General features: G+C 40.8%; 1 protein-coding gene across 2 annotated transcripts in view; it reads left to right on the forward strand.

The window, feature by feature from the left end:
• The window catches only part of CRK (CRK proto-oncogene, adaptor protein), a 26354-nt gene extending 10140 nt beyond the window's left edge, over positions 1-16214 (forward strand). Inside the window, exons 2-3 of one of the 2 annotated variants that reach the window (XM_027034625.2) lie at positions 658-1193; positions 12630-16214. In XM_027034625.2, the coding sequence (XP_026890426.1) occupies positions 658-1193; positions 12630-12767 (674 nt within the window). In that variant the 3' untranslated portion in view covers positions 12768-16214. The remainder of the gene's footprint in view (positions 1-657; positions 1194-12629) is intronic. The other variant, XM_027034626.2, reaches the window with a different exon arrangement.
• The last annotated feature ends 3507 nt before the right edge of the window (positions 16215-19721 follow it).

Consider the following 19721-nt stretch of genomic DNA (forward strand, 5'->3'; position numbering starts at 1 on the left):
GATTAAATGAAAAAACAATTTTTAAAGAGATAGTGCCTGCCTGGCTGGCTCAGTCAGTAGAGCATGTGACTCTTGATCTCAGGGTCATAAATTTGAGCCCCACATTGGGCACAGAGCTCACTTAAAAAAAACAAAAAACAACCTTTTCTTAGCAATTGTACATTCTAAATGTGAAGAGAAGGAATGTATGAGCCTGGTATAGATAAATAGCAAGTTCTCCCCACCTCTTCTTGGAAAAGCTGCTGAGACCTGTGGAAAAGGAGAACTTGCTACATTTCCTGAGGTTGAAAAGAAGATTTTAACAAAACGTTAAGCCTTATGCTACTCTGTAAATGGGATAGCACAGAACATTTTGGGAAAATGAACAAAGTCTCCATGTTGCTTTGTCTTTTATCCAGTATGAGAGTATGCCCCGACTGGTCTGGTCTCTTATGACCTTCTCTTCCTTTTCTGCTGCAGGTGGTGCTGGGCATCTTTTGAGGGTATGTTTTAGCTACAAAGTATTTCAGTTTACCATAAGGAGATGGGATTATCTTTTCTAGACTTTATTTTTTTTCTGATTACTGACTAAATGTGTTTGGGAAATGCTTAAAATCTGCATTTCATATCCTGTGTAATACATCTTTAAATAATAGCCTGCTCTGTTTTTTTTTCCAGGGGTGAGCCCCTCCAGACTCCGAATAGGAGATCAAGAGTTTGATTCATTGCCCGCTTTACTGGAATTCTACAAAATACATTATTTGGACACTACAACGTTGATAGAACCAGTTTCCAAATCCAGGCAGGGTAGTGGAGTGATTCTCAGGCAGGAGGAGGCTGAGTATGTGCGAGCCCTCTTTGACTTTAATGGGAATGATGAAGAAGATCTTCCCTTTAAGAAAGGAGACATCCTGAGAATCCGGGATAAGCCTGAAGAGCAGTGGTGGAATGCAGAGGACAGCGAAGGCAAGAGGGGGATGATTCCAGTCCCTTACGTCGAGAAGTATAGACCTGCCTCCGCCTCAGTATCGGCTCTGATTGGAGGTAACCAGGAGGGTTCCCACCCACAGCCACTGGGTGGGCCGGAGCCTGGGCCCTATGCCCAACCCAGCGTCAACACTCCGCTCCCTAACCTCCAGAATGGGCCCATTTATGCCAGGGTAATCCAGAAGCGAGTCCCTAATGCCTACGACAAGACAGCCTTGGCTTTGGAGGTACATAATGTGCAAAATGTAGAAAGAAGAGATCTGCTACAGGGTCTCCCTTTCAGACCTCTTAGAGCTTTATAGGAATGCTGAATACAAGCACCAGCATTGTGATGTTGTAGATGTCGAATCATTAAGTACTGATTTTGGCATTTAATGTTGGGTTTTCTGTTTTTTTGTAGAAAACCTATTTTGAAATGAGTAAGCTTAAAATTGTATAACTGAATGTTCTTATTGATCTACTAAACATACTTTGACCTCTTTAACTCCGCCTAAATTCACAGGAATTAACCTAAAATATTTTTTTCTCATCTGCATTCTAATCTGATTCTTTCTGTTTATCGGTGTTGAAAATAATAAGATGGGCTCTATTAAAGTACTTAAATGGAGTTTTCCCACAAAACCATAATATTTTTACTTTAGAGGGCATGGGGTTCCTTAGCATTGACTGATTGTGTTCATAAAGTAAGAATTCAGGAGGAACAGTGTAGCATAGTACAGGGGAGAAGAGATGTGTACCTAAAAGCATACACTCCAAGGAGCAGCAGGTTTACTTGGCTTTTGTTGTTCGGTACCTTTGACAGGCGGGAAGCCAGTTCCTCCTGAGGAGTAAATTCTTGCCTTTTACTGGTGAATAGTTAATCTCGGTAGCCCATCTCCTCTGGCCAACCGTTGCATTGTGTTTATTCTTTTATTCCTCTCTTTAGCACTCATAGCTTTGTCTCCCTGCCTTTCTGAGTTATGCAGAGCGAGGGGTTTAGTGTAAAAGCTTGTACAAAAGTGGTATGCTCTCCTGTCTTTCAGAGCTTACGATAGAATGTGAATTTAAGCAAGGAGCTACCTTTCATAAGCACAGACTGAAGTTATGTGAGTACTGACTAGCAGAGAAGGGGCCAAAGTGTGTTCTTATAAACTGAAATCTCTAAATGCTGTTTTCTTTGGGTTATGTACATACACTGAGGAGTAAGAGCTGCTTAGAAGTGTTACCGATAGAATAAGCTAGGTTTTATTTGAATCAGTCTCTGATCATACTGGATTTGAAATTTTTCTTTTACATTCTGAATAGTGAATGCAAGAGGGTTAGCTGAGTCATACAGATTTTACTGAAAAATGTATTTTTAAAGTGCTTGTTTTTTGAGATTGTGCTGTGAGTTAAAAGTATTGTGTTTCTGCTTTGGCGAGAAACGAATGTGTGTTATCTAGGGCACACCACTTTTTCCCACTTTGAGTCTGGACATACAGCATGATGCTGGGCACATACATGACAGATGTAACTCTTGACATTTACTGCAGACCTTGTTAGCACTGGGCTGGAGTATGAAAATAGCGTTCATGAAACAAGCCAGCCAAGACCCCGGAAAGAATAATTATCACAGTACTTTTGTTTCCATTTGCATTTCCTTTTTTTTTTTTTTTTTTTCTCTTTAAAGTAATCTCAGTACCCAACACGGGGCTCAAACTCACAACCCCAAGACCAAGAGTCACATGCTCTACTGACTAAGCCAGCCAGGCGCTCTTGCATTTCCATTCATTCATTCATTTGAGAGAGAATGAGAGAGAGAGAGAGAGAGAGAGAGAGAGAGAGAGAGAGAGACTGACTTTTAAGCAGGCTCCATGCTTGGTACGGAGCCTGATGCAGAGGTTGATCCCACTACCCTGGGGTCATGACCTGAGCCAAAATCAATAGTCAGACCCTGTACCTACTGAGCCACCCAGGTGCCCCTGCATTTCCTTTCTTGAAAGAGATTTCTTTTTAATGAAGTGTTGTTGTTTTTTTAAATTTTGTGAGAATGACAGAGTGGGGGAGGGGCAGAGAGCGAGAGAAGGGAGTGAGAAAATCCCAAGCAGGCCCTGTGCTGTCAGCTCAGAGCCCAATGTGGGGCTTGAGCCCTGAACCATGAGATCATGACCTGGGCTGAAATCAAGAATTGGACGCTTAGCCAACTGAGCCACCCAGGCTCCCCAAGAGAATTGTTTTTAATGATGCCTGCCTTGACTAAGAGATTTTAGTGCTCAAAGTGGTTGAGTTGCTCTCCCTACTATGAAACATAAATCTTGTGAATAACTAAGTAGAAAATAATTTATAAAAAAAAAAAAAAAAAGAAGGAAAGAAAATAATGTCTGATTTCAGTAAGTTTTGTTTTTTGGTCAGATACTGGTTTTAAGCCACATATATTGATTGCCGAAGATGGCCTCTTTCAAGTTCAATACCCCACAGTAATAGCTTCAAAATACCTCATGTGCTTAAAAACACAGTGTCAGTTTAGCATCATACAATTTTAGAGCTGGAAAGGACCTTAGATATCTTTATCTGTTATATAAAAAGAACTGATGTTTAGACCGATTGGATTGTTCAGACTAATTGGAGGTAGAGCTATAATGAACCCAGATCTCATGTGGTACCTTTCCTACCATGCCCAATCTAATCTCTGATTCTTTTTGTTTTTTAACAGTGCCACTGCCCTTCTCAATGTAGGTTTTGTGTGATTTCACTGACAGCATATCCTCACTTGTACTGTATGCAAGGATAGTTGTGCTCTCAGTACAGTACAGCTGTATCGTAGACAGTTGTCTACAGTTCTCCTTTCCCATGTCTAGTTTTTTATAAGCTGATGCCTTGTCCCTATTGAGGTGAGGCTGGGAGATAAGAGTAGGAGGCTGTGGTGTTCTGACCTTAGCATTCTGGTTTAATAAAAACAAAATAAAGTAAAACATTCATTGCTATATATGACCCACTAGAAATCAAGATCTGTAGACCAGCGAGGTACATTTTAGTGCAGTTTTGCATTTACCTTGAAATTGATAAATTAGAATCCTTGCATTTTAGAATTGGTAGGGCCCTAGAGATACTGTATTAGACCAGCAGTCTTCATAAGTTTTTTTTTTAAGTTTATTTATGTTTAAGAGAGAGCGAGCAGGGGGAGGGGCAGAGAGAATAGGAGACACAGAATCCGAAGCAGGCTCCACGCTCTGAGCTGTCAGCACAGAGCCTGACATGGGCCTCAAACTCACAGACTGCAAGATCATGACCTGAGCCAAAGTCAGATGCTCAATTAACTGAGTCACCCAGGCGCCCCTGTGCCATTAAATTTTTTTTAATGTTTATTTATTTTTGAGAGAGACAGACAGAACGTGAGTGGGGGAGGTGCAGAGAGAGAGGGAGACACAATCTGAAGCAGACTCTAGGCTCTGAGCTGTCAGCACAGAGCTGGACGTGGGCCTTGAACTCACGCACTGCGAGATCATGACCTGAGCCAAAGTTGGACACTTAACTGACTGAGCCACCCAGGCGCCCCTAGACCAGCAGTCTTCAGACTGCTTCTCAGTGTCATAAGAGTCCCAAGAGGCACGTAGTGAGAGGGGGAATCGAAGGATGCAGGGCTCTGGCTTCAACCAAAGCAACTGTTTTTAACTGTGTTACATATTTGAATCTCTCTAAGATTTTCTTTGAAGAAAGGATTTCTGTACTTAAAAACATAAATTTAAAAAACAGAGTTCACAAACCACCTGCCCTCACCTTAAAGATGGAAGTTTTCTGCATTAGTACATGTATTCTGACCACAGTCCTCAACTGGAAAATTATTAGATATTTTCTCTTTTGCTATGCACCAGATTTCTCTAGTAAGGTTGAAGGCTTTGGAAAGTAGGGATTGATTCCAGCTAACCACCAAAGTAAGGGTATTCCTCTGCCCACTATAGTTCTGTGGGTCAGTTGGTCATATCTGGGGGGAATATAACTAAATCAGATACCTTCTGTTCCATTCTGGAGCTCCTGAGATTTTAAACATACAAATATGCAGAGTGTTTTAAAGGAGAGATACTGGAAATAACATTAGGGTAGTGCAGTGGCACCTTTAATTTTTGTTCTTAGATTTTTGTGTAATGGTTCCTTGGGAGCTGGAATAGGATGAATCTTATTTTGTGAATTACAGATGTTAAAGTTAATTTGATGCCTCTATAGACTGTCGAAAATAATCAAATTATCTTTAAATGTACTAATCACGTATCTTTCATTCTCTGATTCAACCTGGCATTTTGCCTTTGATAGATGATAAGACTTGAGAGTAATCAAGGAACTTCTCAGGTATTCTTAGACTTGGACCTGTTCCTCAGGGCACAGATAGGAAAGGAGTAAATGTGCTTTGGGTCCCAGATTATATGCATTAGTGGCTACACCAACTCTCCCTCCCCATGTGGAACTCTGTGAAACCTAAGTTTTTTATTTTTTTTAATTATTTTTTTATTTAAAAAAAAATTTTTTTTACGTTTATTTATTTTTGAGACAGAGAGAGACAGAGCATGAACGGGGGAGGGTCAGAGAGAGGGAGACACAGAATCTGAAACCGGCTCCAGGCTCTGAGCTGTCAGCACAGAGCCTGACGTGGGGCTCGAACTCATGGACCGCGAGATCATGACCTGAGCTGAAGTCAGCCGCCCAACCGACTGAGCCACCCAGGCGCCCCGAAACCTAAGTTTTTAAACTTTCCCTGTGTTAGAAAAAAAAAAAAAATTGAGATCGGAAAGTGTAAGAACACGAGTGGCAGGTTCTTGCTGTGTCAGTTTGGTTTGTCTTTTCCTAGAATTGTAATTACAGATTTCTGTATTGCTTATTGAGACAGATGTCTACTTTTCCTCTTCTTTCCATTCTTCTTGGACATTACCTTTATTTCAGCTCATAGAATCTCAGTTGGAAAAGACTTTTGGAGGTAAACTAATCTAGCCTCTCAGACATTAAAGGCAGATCTTCTGGTATCTTCACAGGTGATATTTTAAGCATCTGCTTGGATATCTCTACTTTTGGGGAACTTGCTGTCAACACAGAAGTATAGTCCAGAGGTTCCAAACTTTCTTGGTTCGTAGCACCTATAGTGTCTCAGTAACATTTCACAGTGTCCCAGGCCAAAAGAAATACATGACAGTTGCATTTCTTTAGTAGATAGGTTAAAATTTTATATCCTAATAACTTAGTACCCATTTGAAAAATAATAAACATAGTGGAAAGAAAACAATATTTAAGAAAAAAAATTTTAAGTTTATTTTTTGAGAGAGAGAGCGGGGGAAGGGCAGAGAGAGATGGAGAGAGAGAATCCCAAGCAGGGTCTGCACCGTCAGCCTGGAGCCCAATGTGGGGCTTGAACTCACAAACCGTGGGGTCATGACCTGAGCTGAAACCAAGAGTTGGACACTTAACCAGTTGAGCCACCCAGGCTCCCCAAGAAAACAAGATTTTAATTTTAATCTCAAATAACTGCAATTACTTAACTATTAAGACATGTACATCTAGGGGTACCTGGGTGGCTCAATCGGTTAAGCATCCAACTTTGGCTCAGGTCATTATCTCACAGTTCGTGGGTTCAAGCCCTGCATTGGGCTGTCTGTTAGCGCAGAGCCTACTTCAGATCCTCTCTCTGCCTCCCTCTCTCTCTGCCCCTCCCTTGCTCATTCTCTTTCTCACTCTCTCTCTCAAAACTAAGTAAGAACATTAAAAAAAGAAAAAAAAAAAAGACATGTACATCTATTAGATGCCATATTGTTTCCAAACCTTGAGATCATTTAGAACACTGCCATTCTTGTTTCTTGTTCCACACTTATTTCATGAGGTGCTTGTTTTTTATTGTAGCTTGCTGCCACCTGGTTTTGCAAAGAGATGACATCTTTGAAAGGAATGTTGTGCAGTCTAGTGTAGAAATTGTCAGCTGCCTTGAGCTAGTAGTTCACATGGCATAATAGATGTCAAGTATTGCTGTTTCCCTCAAAACTTTTAACTATGTCGCGGCACCCTCTGAATTTGCTGCAATGCCTCTCTCTGACACTACAGTTTGGGAACCTTAGGTCTAGTCCATTGTGTTGGTTTTTAGAAAATCCGTGGGGGGCCTGGCTGGCTGAGTTGGTTGAACATGAAGCTCTTTATCTTGGAGTTGTGAGTTTGAGCCCCACGTTGGGTCTAGAGATTACTTAAAAATAGAATCCTTAAGGGAGAGAAAAGAAGAGGAGCGCCTGGGTGGCTCAGTCAGTTAAGCATCTGATTCTTAATTTCTGATCAGGTCATGATCTTATAGTTTATAGGATCAAGCTGACAGCACAGAGCCTGCTTGGGATTCTCTCTCTTCCTGTCTTTCTTTCCCTGTCTCTCTGCACCTCTTCCCTCTCCCCCTCAAAATAAATAAACTTTAAAAAGAAAAAAAAAAGAAAAGAAAATTCTTTACATTTAGCTAAAAATGTATCTAGTATATGTGGTTACCTCCCCAACTTGTACCAGGGGGATAGGGAACTTAGTTTTAGGTAGTATCGGCTGTGGAGCTAGAGAAGATCTGTTCTGACTTGGACTAGAATTAGGATGAGACCTATTTTCCAGGATTTGTTGAGATGCTTTTTCTTTTCATCCAAAAGCCTACCAGTTAAATCTCAAAGACCTGCCACTTTCTACCAATATAGCCCATGGCAATTTCAGTCCATCTCTGAGGCAAGTGAATCTTTAAGGCCGAACTGTCTGCAGTTGTTTCCATTGATTTGCAAGACTGTAGATGTACCCTAAATATTACCTATTCCCTTAGATCAGAGATCTGCAAACTTTTTCAGTAAAGGGCTTTTCAGACCATATGCTTTCTGTCACAACCACTCAACTGTCATTGTAGCAAGAAAGCAGCCATAGACAAAACAACAGATGAGTTTGCTGTGTTCTGAGAGAACTGTTTACAGAAACAGGGAGCAAGCTGGATTTGGCTCACGGACCGTAGCTTGCTGACCCCTGTCTTGGATTGCTGTCGTTTTCTTAACTTTTGTTCTCCTCCAGCCAAATCTGGAAGTATTTACTAAATGTGTTCTTGGTGTGTTCAAAAATGTTTGAAGACAAGGCCTCTGTATTCCATCTCTGTACGTACTTTTCTCTGGTTCTATTTATATGAATTTGTATGTGTTTTCTGTCAGATCTCCCTGGAATCCTACAGCAAGTCAGCATCAAAGGAACACTGGTGATTGTTGATGCCTTTCCTGTTAGATAGTAGGAACCGAAACTAGAAAAGTAGTCACCTGGAGTTACACCAGCAAAGGAAGGAGATCACACAGTTCCCTGATGTCTCCTCTATTTAGCGAGTACCAAAAATTAATGCTAATTGGGTTCCAGTATTTTTCTCACTATAATGGAAACTCACTGGTTAATATCGATTGGGTAGTCATTTGCTCCTGGACCAATTGTAGATCTGACTCATGTGTACCAAAATTGTGATTTACCTTGGGAACTACACAGAGCTAGGGAAGAAACCAGTATTCATCAAATTCCCTAGGAGTGAAAACACTGAAGTAACCACATTCAGTCCTCTTTATAGATGATGCCATGATTTACTTGCAGGCTTGTGTCTAAGTTCATGACCTAGGATCAGGAGAACTGACTGGACAATAGAACAGTACCTCAGTGAAAGAATCATCACTGTCTCTCCTTTACAGGGTGGTGATGAAGTCTGCCTCATAAAAAGAAAGGTTAACTGTCTCGTGTTTCAAATCCTTTATAAAGTCTTTCTTATTCATTGATAGGCAAGTTAGGGTTTTTTCCATCTATAACTTGAATTTTGAAGTCAGCAGTGTTAGAACACAGTTATTACTGCACTTACTGATTAGTACATTCCTTTGTATCTTAAGATTATAGCAATTCTGGAGCAAGTACTCTGTTTTGCTTTCTTTGTCTTTGGAATAGCATGCCAAGCTTGAACCCATATCCATCCCCCTCATCCTCCTTGGTGTGGCCTTGGAAATCCTGCTTTAGTGAGTTGTTGCCTAACAGGAGGAGAAGCGTGAATTCTCGTGTTGTTTCTGATTTGGAGGAAGAACTGCACTTAGCGTAGCCCGTGTTTTCAGACTGCCCTGGCACCTTCTGAGCTCCCCCAGCCTGCATCCTCCAGGCTTGACAGCCACCTATTCTTCCAGACTCTGGAAGTACTAGGGCCTCATGTGATCTAAGGACAGTCGTGTTGCCCTTGGGGTTTGCCTTTTCTTGACCCTAGGAATCGCCATGGGCTTTGAATATTGCAGTAGAAAAACTCCACAGGGTACAAAGGGTTATTTAATTTGATAAGATCTTCCTCGAAGTACTTGTACTTAAAGGCCACTTTGGACAGGTTAATTAGCCCAAATGACTGCTTACAATTTTTCTCTTTTATCCACTTAAATCAGAATTTAAAAAAAAAAGTTCGAATTGTTTTAGAGTTGTGCCATAGCCTTTGTTTCACTCCCTGATGTTTGGGCCTCTCTGCCAAGAACCTGATCGACTATAAAAAAAAGGTTTTGGATTTCAGAATATGGTGTGGTTTTCCAGAGCCTCTGTAGGGTAGAGCCAAGACACCATGTGCGTTAGAGATGGCTCTGGTGTGTCCCAAGGTCTAATCTGTACAGAATCCACCCCTCACCCCTACCAGTACCATCTTGCAATGTTTCTCCGTTTGACCTCTGAAAGAAGAAAAGTCTGAGGGCAGGTCAGCAGGTTCTGTCCTGCTTGTGGAGCAGCTGTTGTGTTTCTGTGGTACTGATAAAAGCAAGAGGCTGGGCTAGTCCACATTTCAACCTGTCCTTCACTTCTCAGAGCTCTGTGGGATGCGATTTGAGATAGCATGTTGAATGCTTAAAAATAAAGACAATGTAACATTGAGAGAAAAGTGTTTAAATCTAGATTTTGGGGGTGCATGGGTGGCTCAGTTGGTTAAGCATCTGACTTAGTTGCTCAGGTCATGATCTCAGGGTTTGTGGGTTCAAGCCCTGCATTGGGCTCCGTGCTTGACAGCATGGGGTCTGCTTGAGATTCTCTCTTTCTCTCTCTGCCCCTCCCCCACTTGCTCTCTCTCAAAATAAAATAAACAAACTTGAAACAAAATGAGTAAAATAAACCTAGATTTTGCTATCAAGTAGAATGGTGGACTTAAGGGTATACCCTGAAGAACCATCTTCTAAAAAACGCAGAAAATGCGGGTAAAATATAACAAATTTTCATCTTTTCATTTAAATATGAAATCATTTGAGGGAGTGGGGTTAGGAGAAAAAAATATATGAAATCATTTGGTAAAAGGTACTGATCCTGAGTATACAGCTTGGAGTTTTACATGTGTATTCACCTATGTGATAACCACCCACATGAAAGTATAAAACATTTCCAACACTCCAGAATGTTTCCTCATGTCTCTCTTGTGGGTTTTTAATATCGGTAAAATGATGGATTCAGATATGACAGCTGTTAGGGGTGTTAGATATTGTCAAACTAGCTTCCCCCCCACCCCCCAATGCCAAGTAAGCGCTTCACCCAACATGGGGCTTGAATTCACTACCCCGAGATCAATAGTCACATGCTCTACTGACTGAGCCAGCCGGGCACCCTGTCAAACCAACTTCTCAAACTGGCCCCTTGTCCCCATCTGGAGGGGAACTTAATGTGAGTGGCAATTTAGACTTTTGACATGAGTGTACACATCCCCTAGGTCTATTATCCTATGTCTAGCTACCAGAATAGCACTTAGCACAACATGAGTGTTTTAGTAGAAAATACAAATAAATACTAAGATGGGGAAAAGAAGTCCTACACTCGATATAATTGACCTTAGCATAGCAAGAGGCTAGTGGTGTGATTGGGGGCTATAGGAACATCTTGACTTGTCATGGTTGGCTTGCTTGGACATCAGGAACTTTGAATTCAAAGATTGCTTGGAATAAAGAACCCTGGTGCTAGCAGCCTTGTAGGGACTGCATTGTGCATGTGGATGCAAGAATGGACGTGCAGCATCTTTTCTTCTCCCCTTAAACCATCAGCCTCAGTCTTTACAACATCAGCAGACTACATTGCTGCCTTTTCTCACCCTTATATTTTATCCCTTTTTCTCAGATATTCTCTAGTTTCTGTCTTCCTTTTTTCCGCACCCTATGGTCCCCACAACCACCTTAGGCCTCTGTAGTTCTCAGATAGTTCTTCAGGAAATTCTAGACAGACCAGTAGACAATCTGTTCTTCTGTAAGATCAAGCTGGTTTTGCAGAAGGCTCTGGTCCTAAACTCGAGTTCACTTAAGCAAGTGGTTGACCTACAGACATTCTTAGGGAATCCTGAAGGTCGTGGGAGCATAATTTGAAAGTTCCTGCTATGGTAGAAAGAGCATAAATTAATTGGCTTTGGAGCCAATACTTCTGGGCTCAAATCCCAGCCCTGCTCCTGGCTATGTGACCTCAGGTATATCCTGTAATTGCTCTGAATCTCAGTTTTATCATCTATAAAATGAAAAATTTCTGTTTTACAAGGTTATTATAAGGACTACAAAATAGTGTATATAAAATATTTTGTACAGTAGGGGTGCCTGGCTGGCTCAGTCAGTAGAGCATGTGATACTTGATCTCAGGGTTGTGAGTTCAAACCCCATGTTGGATCTTGGAGCTTACTTAAAAAAAAAAAAAAAAATCCTCTACAGTACTTAATGAAAGTTATGCTTAGAACATAAACAGTTATGCTTAGAAACTTCTTGTATGCTCAGAACTCAGATGTTGATAATTAAAGAGTAAAGTTCTTTAGTCCAGTGTCATATGGGGCCTGATCTCACCATTTGTTCAATATTTTGCCACAGGATGAATCCATTCATCAGACTGATTTTGTCTTAAGTTTTATAGGAGAATAGACGTATATCCTAGATTGTCAAAACTTTATAGTTGATGTTGCAAAGGAAAGTTTTTCATAACAGAAACGAAAACGTAATGTCTCCTTAATGAATAGGTACCAAGTGGCATTGAAGGAGCAACAAGGTCTGTTAGTACATGGTAGGGTGGGGGTGGAGAGCTGGCAGGCAGTGGCCTGCCAAGTAGAGCTTGATGAAGAAGATGGGGACTTTGCAGGGAGCTGATGGAATTTGGAGTTTTGGCCTATACCTGCCCAAGTGGGAAAAGCCTTGCCTTGATAGGAAGGTGATAGAACACTTCATTTTCTGGGACCAGATGAAGTTGATTTCCATGATTATCTTCTCTGCAAGCACTAGTAGGTAGTGATATGTATACACCAGTGGGTTGAGGGATTGTGCTGCTGCTTGTATGCCAGTAGGGGTGGGGGATCTCTCCTCCTAGGCCATGGCCTGGGGGGCAAGCAGGAATCTAAGGGCAGTGGGTACCAGAAAAAAGAATACCGGCTCATTCTGGTTGGGATTGCTCTTTCAGAGATGATTAAAATTTCCAAAAAGTGTCATTTTTTAGGGCCCTTTCTATTTTCTGTACTCTGTGTTTTTCTGCACTGCTAAAATCACTTCTTCCTTCTGCCTGCACTAACCACAAGTAATCAGTCTGGTGGCTGGGGCTTGGGAGGCAGCAAATAGCCATTTCTATAATGTCAGCCCTAGAGCAATCACGTGGGCAGGGTATGCCTAACCAGAGAATGGAGTTTTTCAGTTTGCATTCATAACTGGAAATAAAGCGCTTTCCTTATTCTCCTCCTGCAGGTCGGTGAGCTGGTAAAGGTTACGAAGATTAATGTGAGTGGTCAGTGGGAAGGGGAGTGTAATGGCAAACGAGGTCACTTCCCATTCACACATGTCCGTCTGCTGGATCAACAGAATCCTGATGAGGACTTCAGCTGAGTATAGCTCAACAGTTTTGCTGACAGATGGGAACAATCTTTTTTTTTTTTTCCAATTGTCATCTATACGATTTTCTTACAGACGTCAAAGCAGTCTAGTTTATATAAGCATTCTGTTACCTGTGATCTTTTTTAGACTGAACTACTCCATCTCTAGTCTCATTTACCATATTCAGGGTACGAAACTGGAGGGCTCATGTGTTAACTTCTGAATTGGCAATTTTAAGCGATAGCAGCCATGCCTGAGTGTATCAGAAGGGATGGGTATTTTGCCTCCTTTCCCTCAGGTAGTGCAGATCAACCTGTGGAAAACTGATGGACAGGAGAGGACTATTGGACACTGCTTACCCTGATTTACTCAATGGTTTTGTTTTCATTTTGAAACCATGCTAGCAAATGGCAATAGACTGTTCCCTTCCACCCCCATGAAGTAATATTGCACCGTGTGAATAGGAAGTACCCAGTGGGATTGCTTTTTCATTTATAGAACATGACCACTGTGTGACTCATTCTGACAGTTCAGATCCTGAGATTTCTGAGGACACTACTAGAGGCATTTGTCTTCCTTCCTAGTCAATGCTTCATACTTTTTCTTGGGATTCTTTAAATCCTTGTCATTCTTTTCCCCTAAACCTACAAATAGGTTCATTCTTGAGAAAAGTATTTTTCATTCCAGATGACAAGCAGGATGTGCAGAGCACTTTATTCAGTGCATAGCTTTAAGCCAGTATTGGATTCACTGAGTGGACACCCAAACTCCCAGCTTTCTGCCTTCCCTCAAGGGGTCATAGGTTCACACTGCTACCACAACTAAACAGACTCCTGGCTAATGGGATCCAGTAGGGCCATTTCTTCTGAGTGCCAGTATCCTATTAGGGAACTCTCTGAAATTCTTAGCTTCTACTTGCTTGGAGTGGAAGGACCAATCACTTAGAATATTCCATAGAGGGTTGTAGGGCCAAATTCTGCCCTTTGCTTTATGTGCAACTTGTATACAAGTCAGATTAAAATTACATGAGTTTGGGGTAGGGTTAGCGCTTTTAAAAACATTTGAACCAATCATGAATTATGTAGTATTCATTTTACATGGCCAGAATAGTGCTTGAAGTGCATTACGTTATCAACTGCCTTCATTTTTGGCTCTTTTTCTTTGTGTTCCAGTTTAGTTTACAAATCCTTTCAAGTATGGAAGGTTTATGTGGGGTCACGTGCTCCAAAGAATTGACTTCTGAGACCAAAAATGATCTAGGCTATTTAGACTACAATATGAAACCTTAAAAGTTAGTTCCCAGTCTAGAAAGGCACTTACTGGTCTATGGTGTGGTATGACCCATAGAAACACCTTATATTTTGCTTTGGGCCTCATTTTAGAAAAGTAATGTATCCTTCTCATTGTTTCTACATAGGTTAATGATTAATATGCATTCTTTGAACTATACCAAATCATGGTATCCCAGTGACTAGCACAATGCCTGGCATAGTCGGTGTGCAGATATTTGTGTGAGTGAATGAGGGGTGTGCAGAAGCTCATACGGCACAGGGAAGCCAGCTGACACAGGATTACATACCACAAGCAAACTAATGAGTTGACGCTAATTTATTTTTACCTCACACTAAGGTAATGCTTGATAAATATATTAATACTTAACTTTTAAAAGTTAGCACAGTGCATTGCACGTAGTGGGTGCTCAATAATGTTAAATGAACATATTTGCAATACTAGACTTAATTCCATCTGACTACTCTTAAATTTTCAGTTAGAGCATAGATACTGTAAAATCCAAATCCAAATACGCATTAAATTAAATCTTGTTTTCCTGAAAGTATGACATCTAAAATACTTGTAGAAAAACCTTGTCATAAACTGATTTGAATGTTTGTATTTTCTTTTGCCTTTGACTTTGATATTGGCTTGGATATGTCTCTTTTCATCATATATAATATTAGTGGAACATTCAACTCTATCCAAATCATAAGAATTTCTCAATGATCAGTTTGATCAGTTGTCTGAAGCCATTATATGAACTGTTGGGTTGGATTTGGCTGGGTGTGTCAGTTGTTAGACCTTAAATCAAAGGACTTCTAAAGAGTATCTTCCAAAAGCAAATGCTAGAATCCTATTCAAGTGCGTATGTACATTGTCACAGAGCAAGGAAACTGTAATTGGCTGCTATATTTTATATAATCATTTCTGCAAAAGCCCAGTTTTTGGATACTAATATTTGACGTGGTTAATTCTTATTAATTTGTTGGAATTGTTTATTGTTAATAATGCAAATAGATAATTTTTAATTATCCTTAAGTAACATTTCACTATTAATGGTTTGAAATGGGTGGTCAGCAAACCAATTTGAAATAAAATATGAACATGTGCCATTGTATTATAACACTATACACTTTCTTGACAGTTAAATTTAAAAAAAAATGTTTTTTGTAGCATGTATTGTATATGTTTATAGTATATGTAGTAAATAAAAATATGGCCAAATGTTTGGCTTGGTGATCTTTTGAAGAAAGTAATCCTTGAATATTTTTCACAAAAGAGCTAAATCTTTTATGCTTAGGGAATAAGAGGTGTGTACATTCAACAACCTACAAACAATCATATAATCGGATAAAGGAACAATTATGTATAATCTGTGGGTACTCATTAAAGATGAGGTTAATCATTGGTGATATTTTGAACAAGGGTCTCCAGAAGTTATGAAATAAATTGATTTGAGAGGAACATAAGAGATTATGTAATGATCAAAAAGCTGGAATAATGTGGACAGAGAACATCAAACTTGTCCAGAAATGGTTATATGTGGGTGTAGAGAAAGTAAGGATATGGTAGGGGACTTTATAAAGCAAATGAGAAATTTAGACGTTATATAATAGGTTTTTAGAATGTTAGTGTGGATAGATACACAGTTTAATTTCTCCTTTTTTATGTAAGTAGCACATTTTCAGGATAGATAATTTAGTAAATACCAAAAAAAAAAAAAAAAGGTTAAACGTTATGTTTTTTCCATCTTTTCTCAAAGCACGTGTATATATCGAGACACACACAGTATGACACTATATATACCTAACAGGTTGACATTATCCTCTAGTTTTGTGTCCTATGGGTGGTGAAGTTTTAAAATGAAAAGGACAGGGACACCTGGGTGGCTCAGTCAGAGCATGCAACTCTTGACCTTGGGGTTGTGAGTTTGAGCCCCAAGTTGGGTATAGAAATTACTTTCAAAAAATGAAATGAAAAGGACAAGCTTTGCCAATTACTTGGACCCAAAATAAAAACGTCTCATTACCGCTGTAGACAAAGCAGATTGTCAACCCGGAGTTAAATAAAGGAATCTCCCCCAAAGGGAGCCAACTTTGGCATATACAAGCTTAACAGCAAGGTGATTTAAGTATGTTTTGACTTTTTATCAATAAAAAATAAAGTGTTAAAATCTTGTTTTAATATGTTGAGTGTTGGGTTCCTTCACATAACTTTGAGTGCCCATACCTACTCTTACGTTTATGACCCTGATTTTCAGATTAAATTCTATTCCTTTTACAGATAAGAAGAGAGAAGAAGCCCCCTCTGTAGAAGAAAATGCGAAAATAGGCCTCTTGAGTTTGACAGGAGGAAACCAAGTATTTGGAGCTCTACTACTATACATACCCTGAATATAGAAAGAAATGGGTGGAGGGCAAGCCAGAACTAACCATCAGGAAGTGAGGTTCATAATGGGAGCAATGGTTGAGGATCCTCTAGGGATACAGGATGAAAGCAAGCAAAAAAAATGAGCACCCAGCCTGGCTTCTGGTCAAAGGGATGCTTCCAGTATTTCTTTAGTTGGCCTGATTTTCTTAGATTTGAGATTTGCATTGAATCTGCAAGGTGGGTACTAGAGTATTGACCAAATGGTCAAAGGTAAACTGACTTGGACAGATTTTTTTTTCTATCCTCCTACTTGAAATGGGAAGGCTTTGGACATTTTAGCTTTCTGGGAGTGGGAGGGAGAGAGACTGTATATCAGACCTGTGGAGGTTGACTTGTTCCAAGCCTCCTCTCCTTAATTTGGGACAATTTTGTGGAGTTTTCTAGCTTCATTTCAAGCTGGTGGCCCTGGTGGGCTTCTGCAAGGTTCTGAGTACCAGTAAGGAAACTAGGAAAGTAGAGACCTGAGTTAAGATGTAAGATGGGCTCCTCCTTTCTCTTTTATGCCAGGAAAATACCGTGAGTGAAAACTTGGTACAATGTTAGGGTATAGTAATACTGTTTGTTGGATACCTCTGGGCTACCTTCATGTACTATGTAATGCAGGATTAACCTTCCTGAAGCTACTGTGTTTGTGCAGGTTTGTATACTCAATGCTACCTCTCTCCCCTTAGACCTCCAGCCTGACCATAGGGGTCCCGTGAGCCCTTAACAGCTGGGAGCCCTAACACAAAGTCTTGACTGCCTTGGCTGGTGTCGCTATGGTGTCTAAAGATTACCTACTTGACCTCACTCATCGTTTTGTAATCTTTGTTTTGAGAGAGTATCACATGAACCCAAGATGATACCTCTACTGCCACAGAAGGGAGCTATTCTAAATGTGAAGTATTTTAATAAATAAATATGAAGTACTCACCTGTTGTCACTAAAGGGAGAGATTGACTTCATATTTTGCAGGCTGTTGAGCTGTCAGGGCTAGCTGAGTGCTTCTGTGACTAGGTTTGATCAGATTATAGCAGCTCTAAGTGTGGTAGTTCCTACAGGATAGATCCTTGCCCTTGTGAATCTTACATTCTAGGAGAAGCAGGACAAAACCCACATCCATTGCCCCCATGGAGGCTGCTGGTGGCTTTCTGAAAGTGTTCTGTCAAGGTCACCAGTCACACAGCTTGGTGGGCAGTAGGAAGGCACTCCTTCCTCTTTGTGGACATGGCCCATGCCAGGCTCGTGGCTTGACAAGTCCAAACAAGAGTGTGATGTAGATTATAACCCCTCTTGCCTCCTCAACTGATTGCCCTTTTCTGATGCAGAACTGTACGTGGGACTCAGTAAATAGTTTGGGTTATTCTTTTTAATGTTTCAGTTGGCTGCCCATTTATAGGCGTCTCTCTTCCTCACACCCCCATCATCACCAAATCCTGTCTGCTCTGCCTCTAAAATATTCCCTGCATGCCTCTACCACCACCACCCAAGCAGCCATCTCTCCTGTAGACCACTGCAACAATCCCCTGGCCATGCACTTTCCCTAGTCTGTTCTTCAGAAAGCATCCAGGATGATCGTCCTTGGCAGACTTGAGCATGGCATTCCTTTGCTTAAAATCCTTTAATGGCTTCTTCTTAATCATAAAATACAATCCGTATTCCATAGAATGGCCTACATGGGAATGCTGACCTTTTCCTTGGCGTATCTTATTCTCTGTGCTCCTGGCAGGCTTTCCTTTCAGCTTCTCAGATGAGGGGCACCTGGTTGGCTCAATTGGTAGAGTGTGTGACTGTTGATCTTGGAGTCTTGAGTTGGAGCCTCACGCTGGCCATAGAGGTTACTTAAAAAGGGGTGGGGAGCAAGTCAGCTCGGATAAAGAAGCCTTTGCCCATTCTAGGACCTCCCTTCCCCCAACTCTGATCTATTACTCTCTTGGTTCCAGCTTAAATGTCACTTCCTCAGAGATGCCTTCCCCAAACCCACAAATCTCGTAATCAATCACATCATTCGCATTCACAGTGCTCATCTCAGATTGTGGTGGTATATTTCTGTGGTCATTTCATTCCATCTCCTCTGTTAGACTAGAAGTCAGCTCCAGCAGGGCGGGAGCTACGCATGATTTGGTCATTCCATCTTGAGAGCCCAGCACAGAGCCCAGCTCACAGCCGATAATACACGTTTATTGAATGAAGAATGTTTCCTTCAGCAGAGTTTTTAGTGCTGGGGAATAGGGACCCAGCCAACTACCTCTCAGCTGCTGTCTCTGGTTTCCCTGGTCTTGTGTATGCTCAAAGACTGTAGGTTCGTTTTAATATTAGACTAAAACCCATCAAGACAAGTGTATTCTTAATCCCACTCACCTATTCCCCCCACGCCCCCCCCCCACCTCCCTTCTGGTAAACATCAGTTTGTACTTTATACTTAAGAGTTTGTTTTTTGGTTTGTCTCTTTTTCCCCCCCTTGTTTGTTTTGGTTCTTAAATTCCATATGAGTGAAATCATATGGTGGTTGTCTTTCTCTGACTGGCTTATTTTACTTAGCATTATACTCTCTGGATCCATCCATGTTGCTGCAAATGGCAAGATTTAATTATTTTCTATGGCTGAATAATATTCCTGTGTGGTTATATATGTATATGTATGTGTATATATTATATATGTCTTATATCTTTATGCATTCATCTGTTGATGGACACTTGTTTGTTTTGTCCTGCTTCCATATCTTGGCTAATTGTAAATAATGTTGCAATAAGTGTAGAGGTGCACATATCTCTTCAAATTAGTGTTTTTGTACTCTTTGGGTAAATACCCAGTAGTGCAATTACTGGGTTGTAGGATAGCTCCATCTTTAACTTTAAAAAAAATGTTATTTATTTGAGAGAGAGGGAGAGAGAAAACACAAGTGGGGGAGGGGCAGAGAGGGAGAGAGAGAGAATCCCAAGCAGGCTCTATGCTGCCAGTCCAGTGCCCATCTCGGGGCTCAAACTCACAGACTGTGAGATCATGATCTGAGCCAAAATCAAGAGGCCGACACTTCACTGACTGAGCCACTCAGGTGCCCCCCACCTTTAACTTTTTGAGGAACCTTCATAAGATCTTCAATAGTTGCTGCACCAGTCTGCATTCCTGCCAAGCAGTGCAGGGCATGGGGGGAGGGGGGGGCTCCTCGCTAGTTGTAGCTTATTTTTTAATATCTCGTTTTAGCAATACTTTCAAAAAGACTGAATCCCATGACCAAAAATGTCAAGGTTATGTGCAAATTATTTTGTTCTAAAATGCCAG

The sequence above is a fragment of the Acinonyx jubatus genome, chromosome E1, assembly GCF_027475565.1.
Source record: "Acinonyx jubatus isolate Ajub_Pintada_27869175 chromosome E1, VMU_Ajub_asm_v1.0, whole genome shotgun sequence".
In the NCBI taxonomy this organism is placed as follows: Eukaryota; Metazoa; Chordata; class Mammalia; order Carnivora; family Felidae; genus Acinonyx; species Acinonyx jubatus.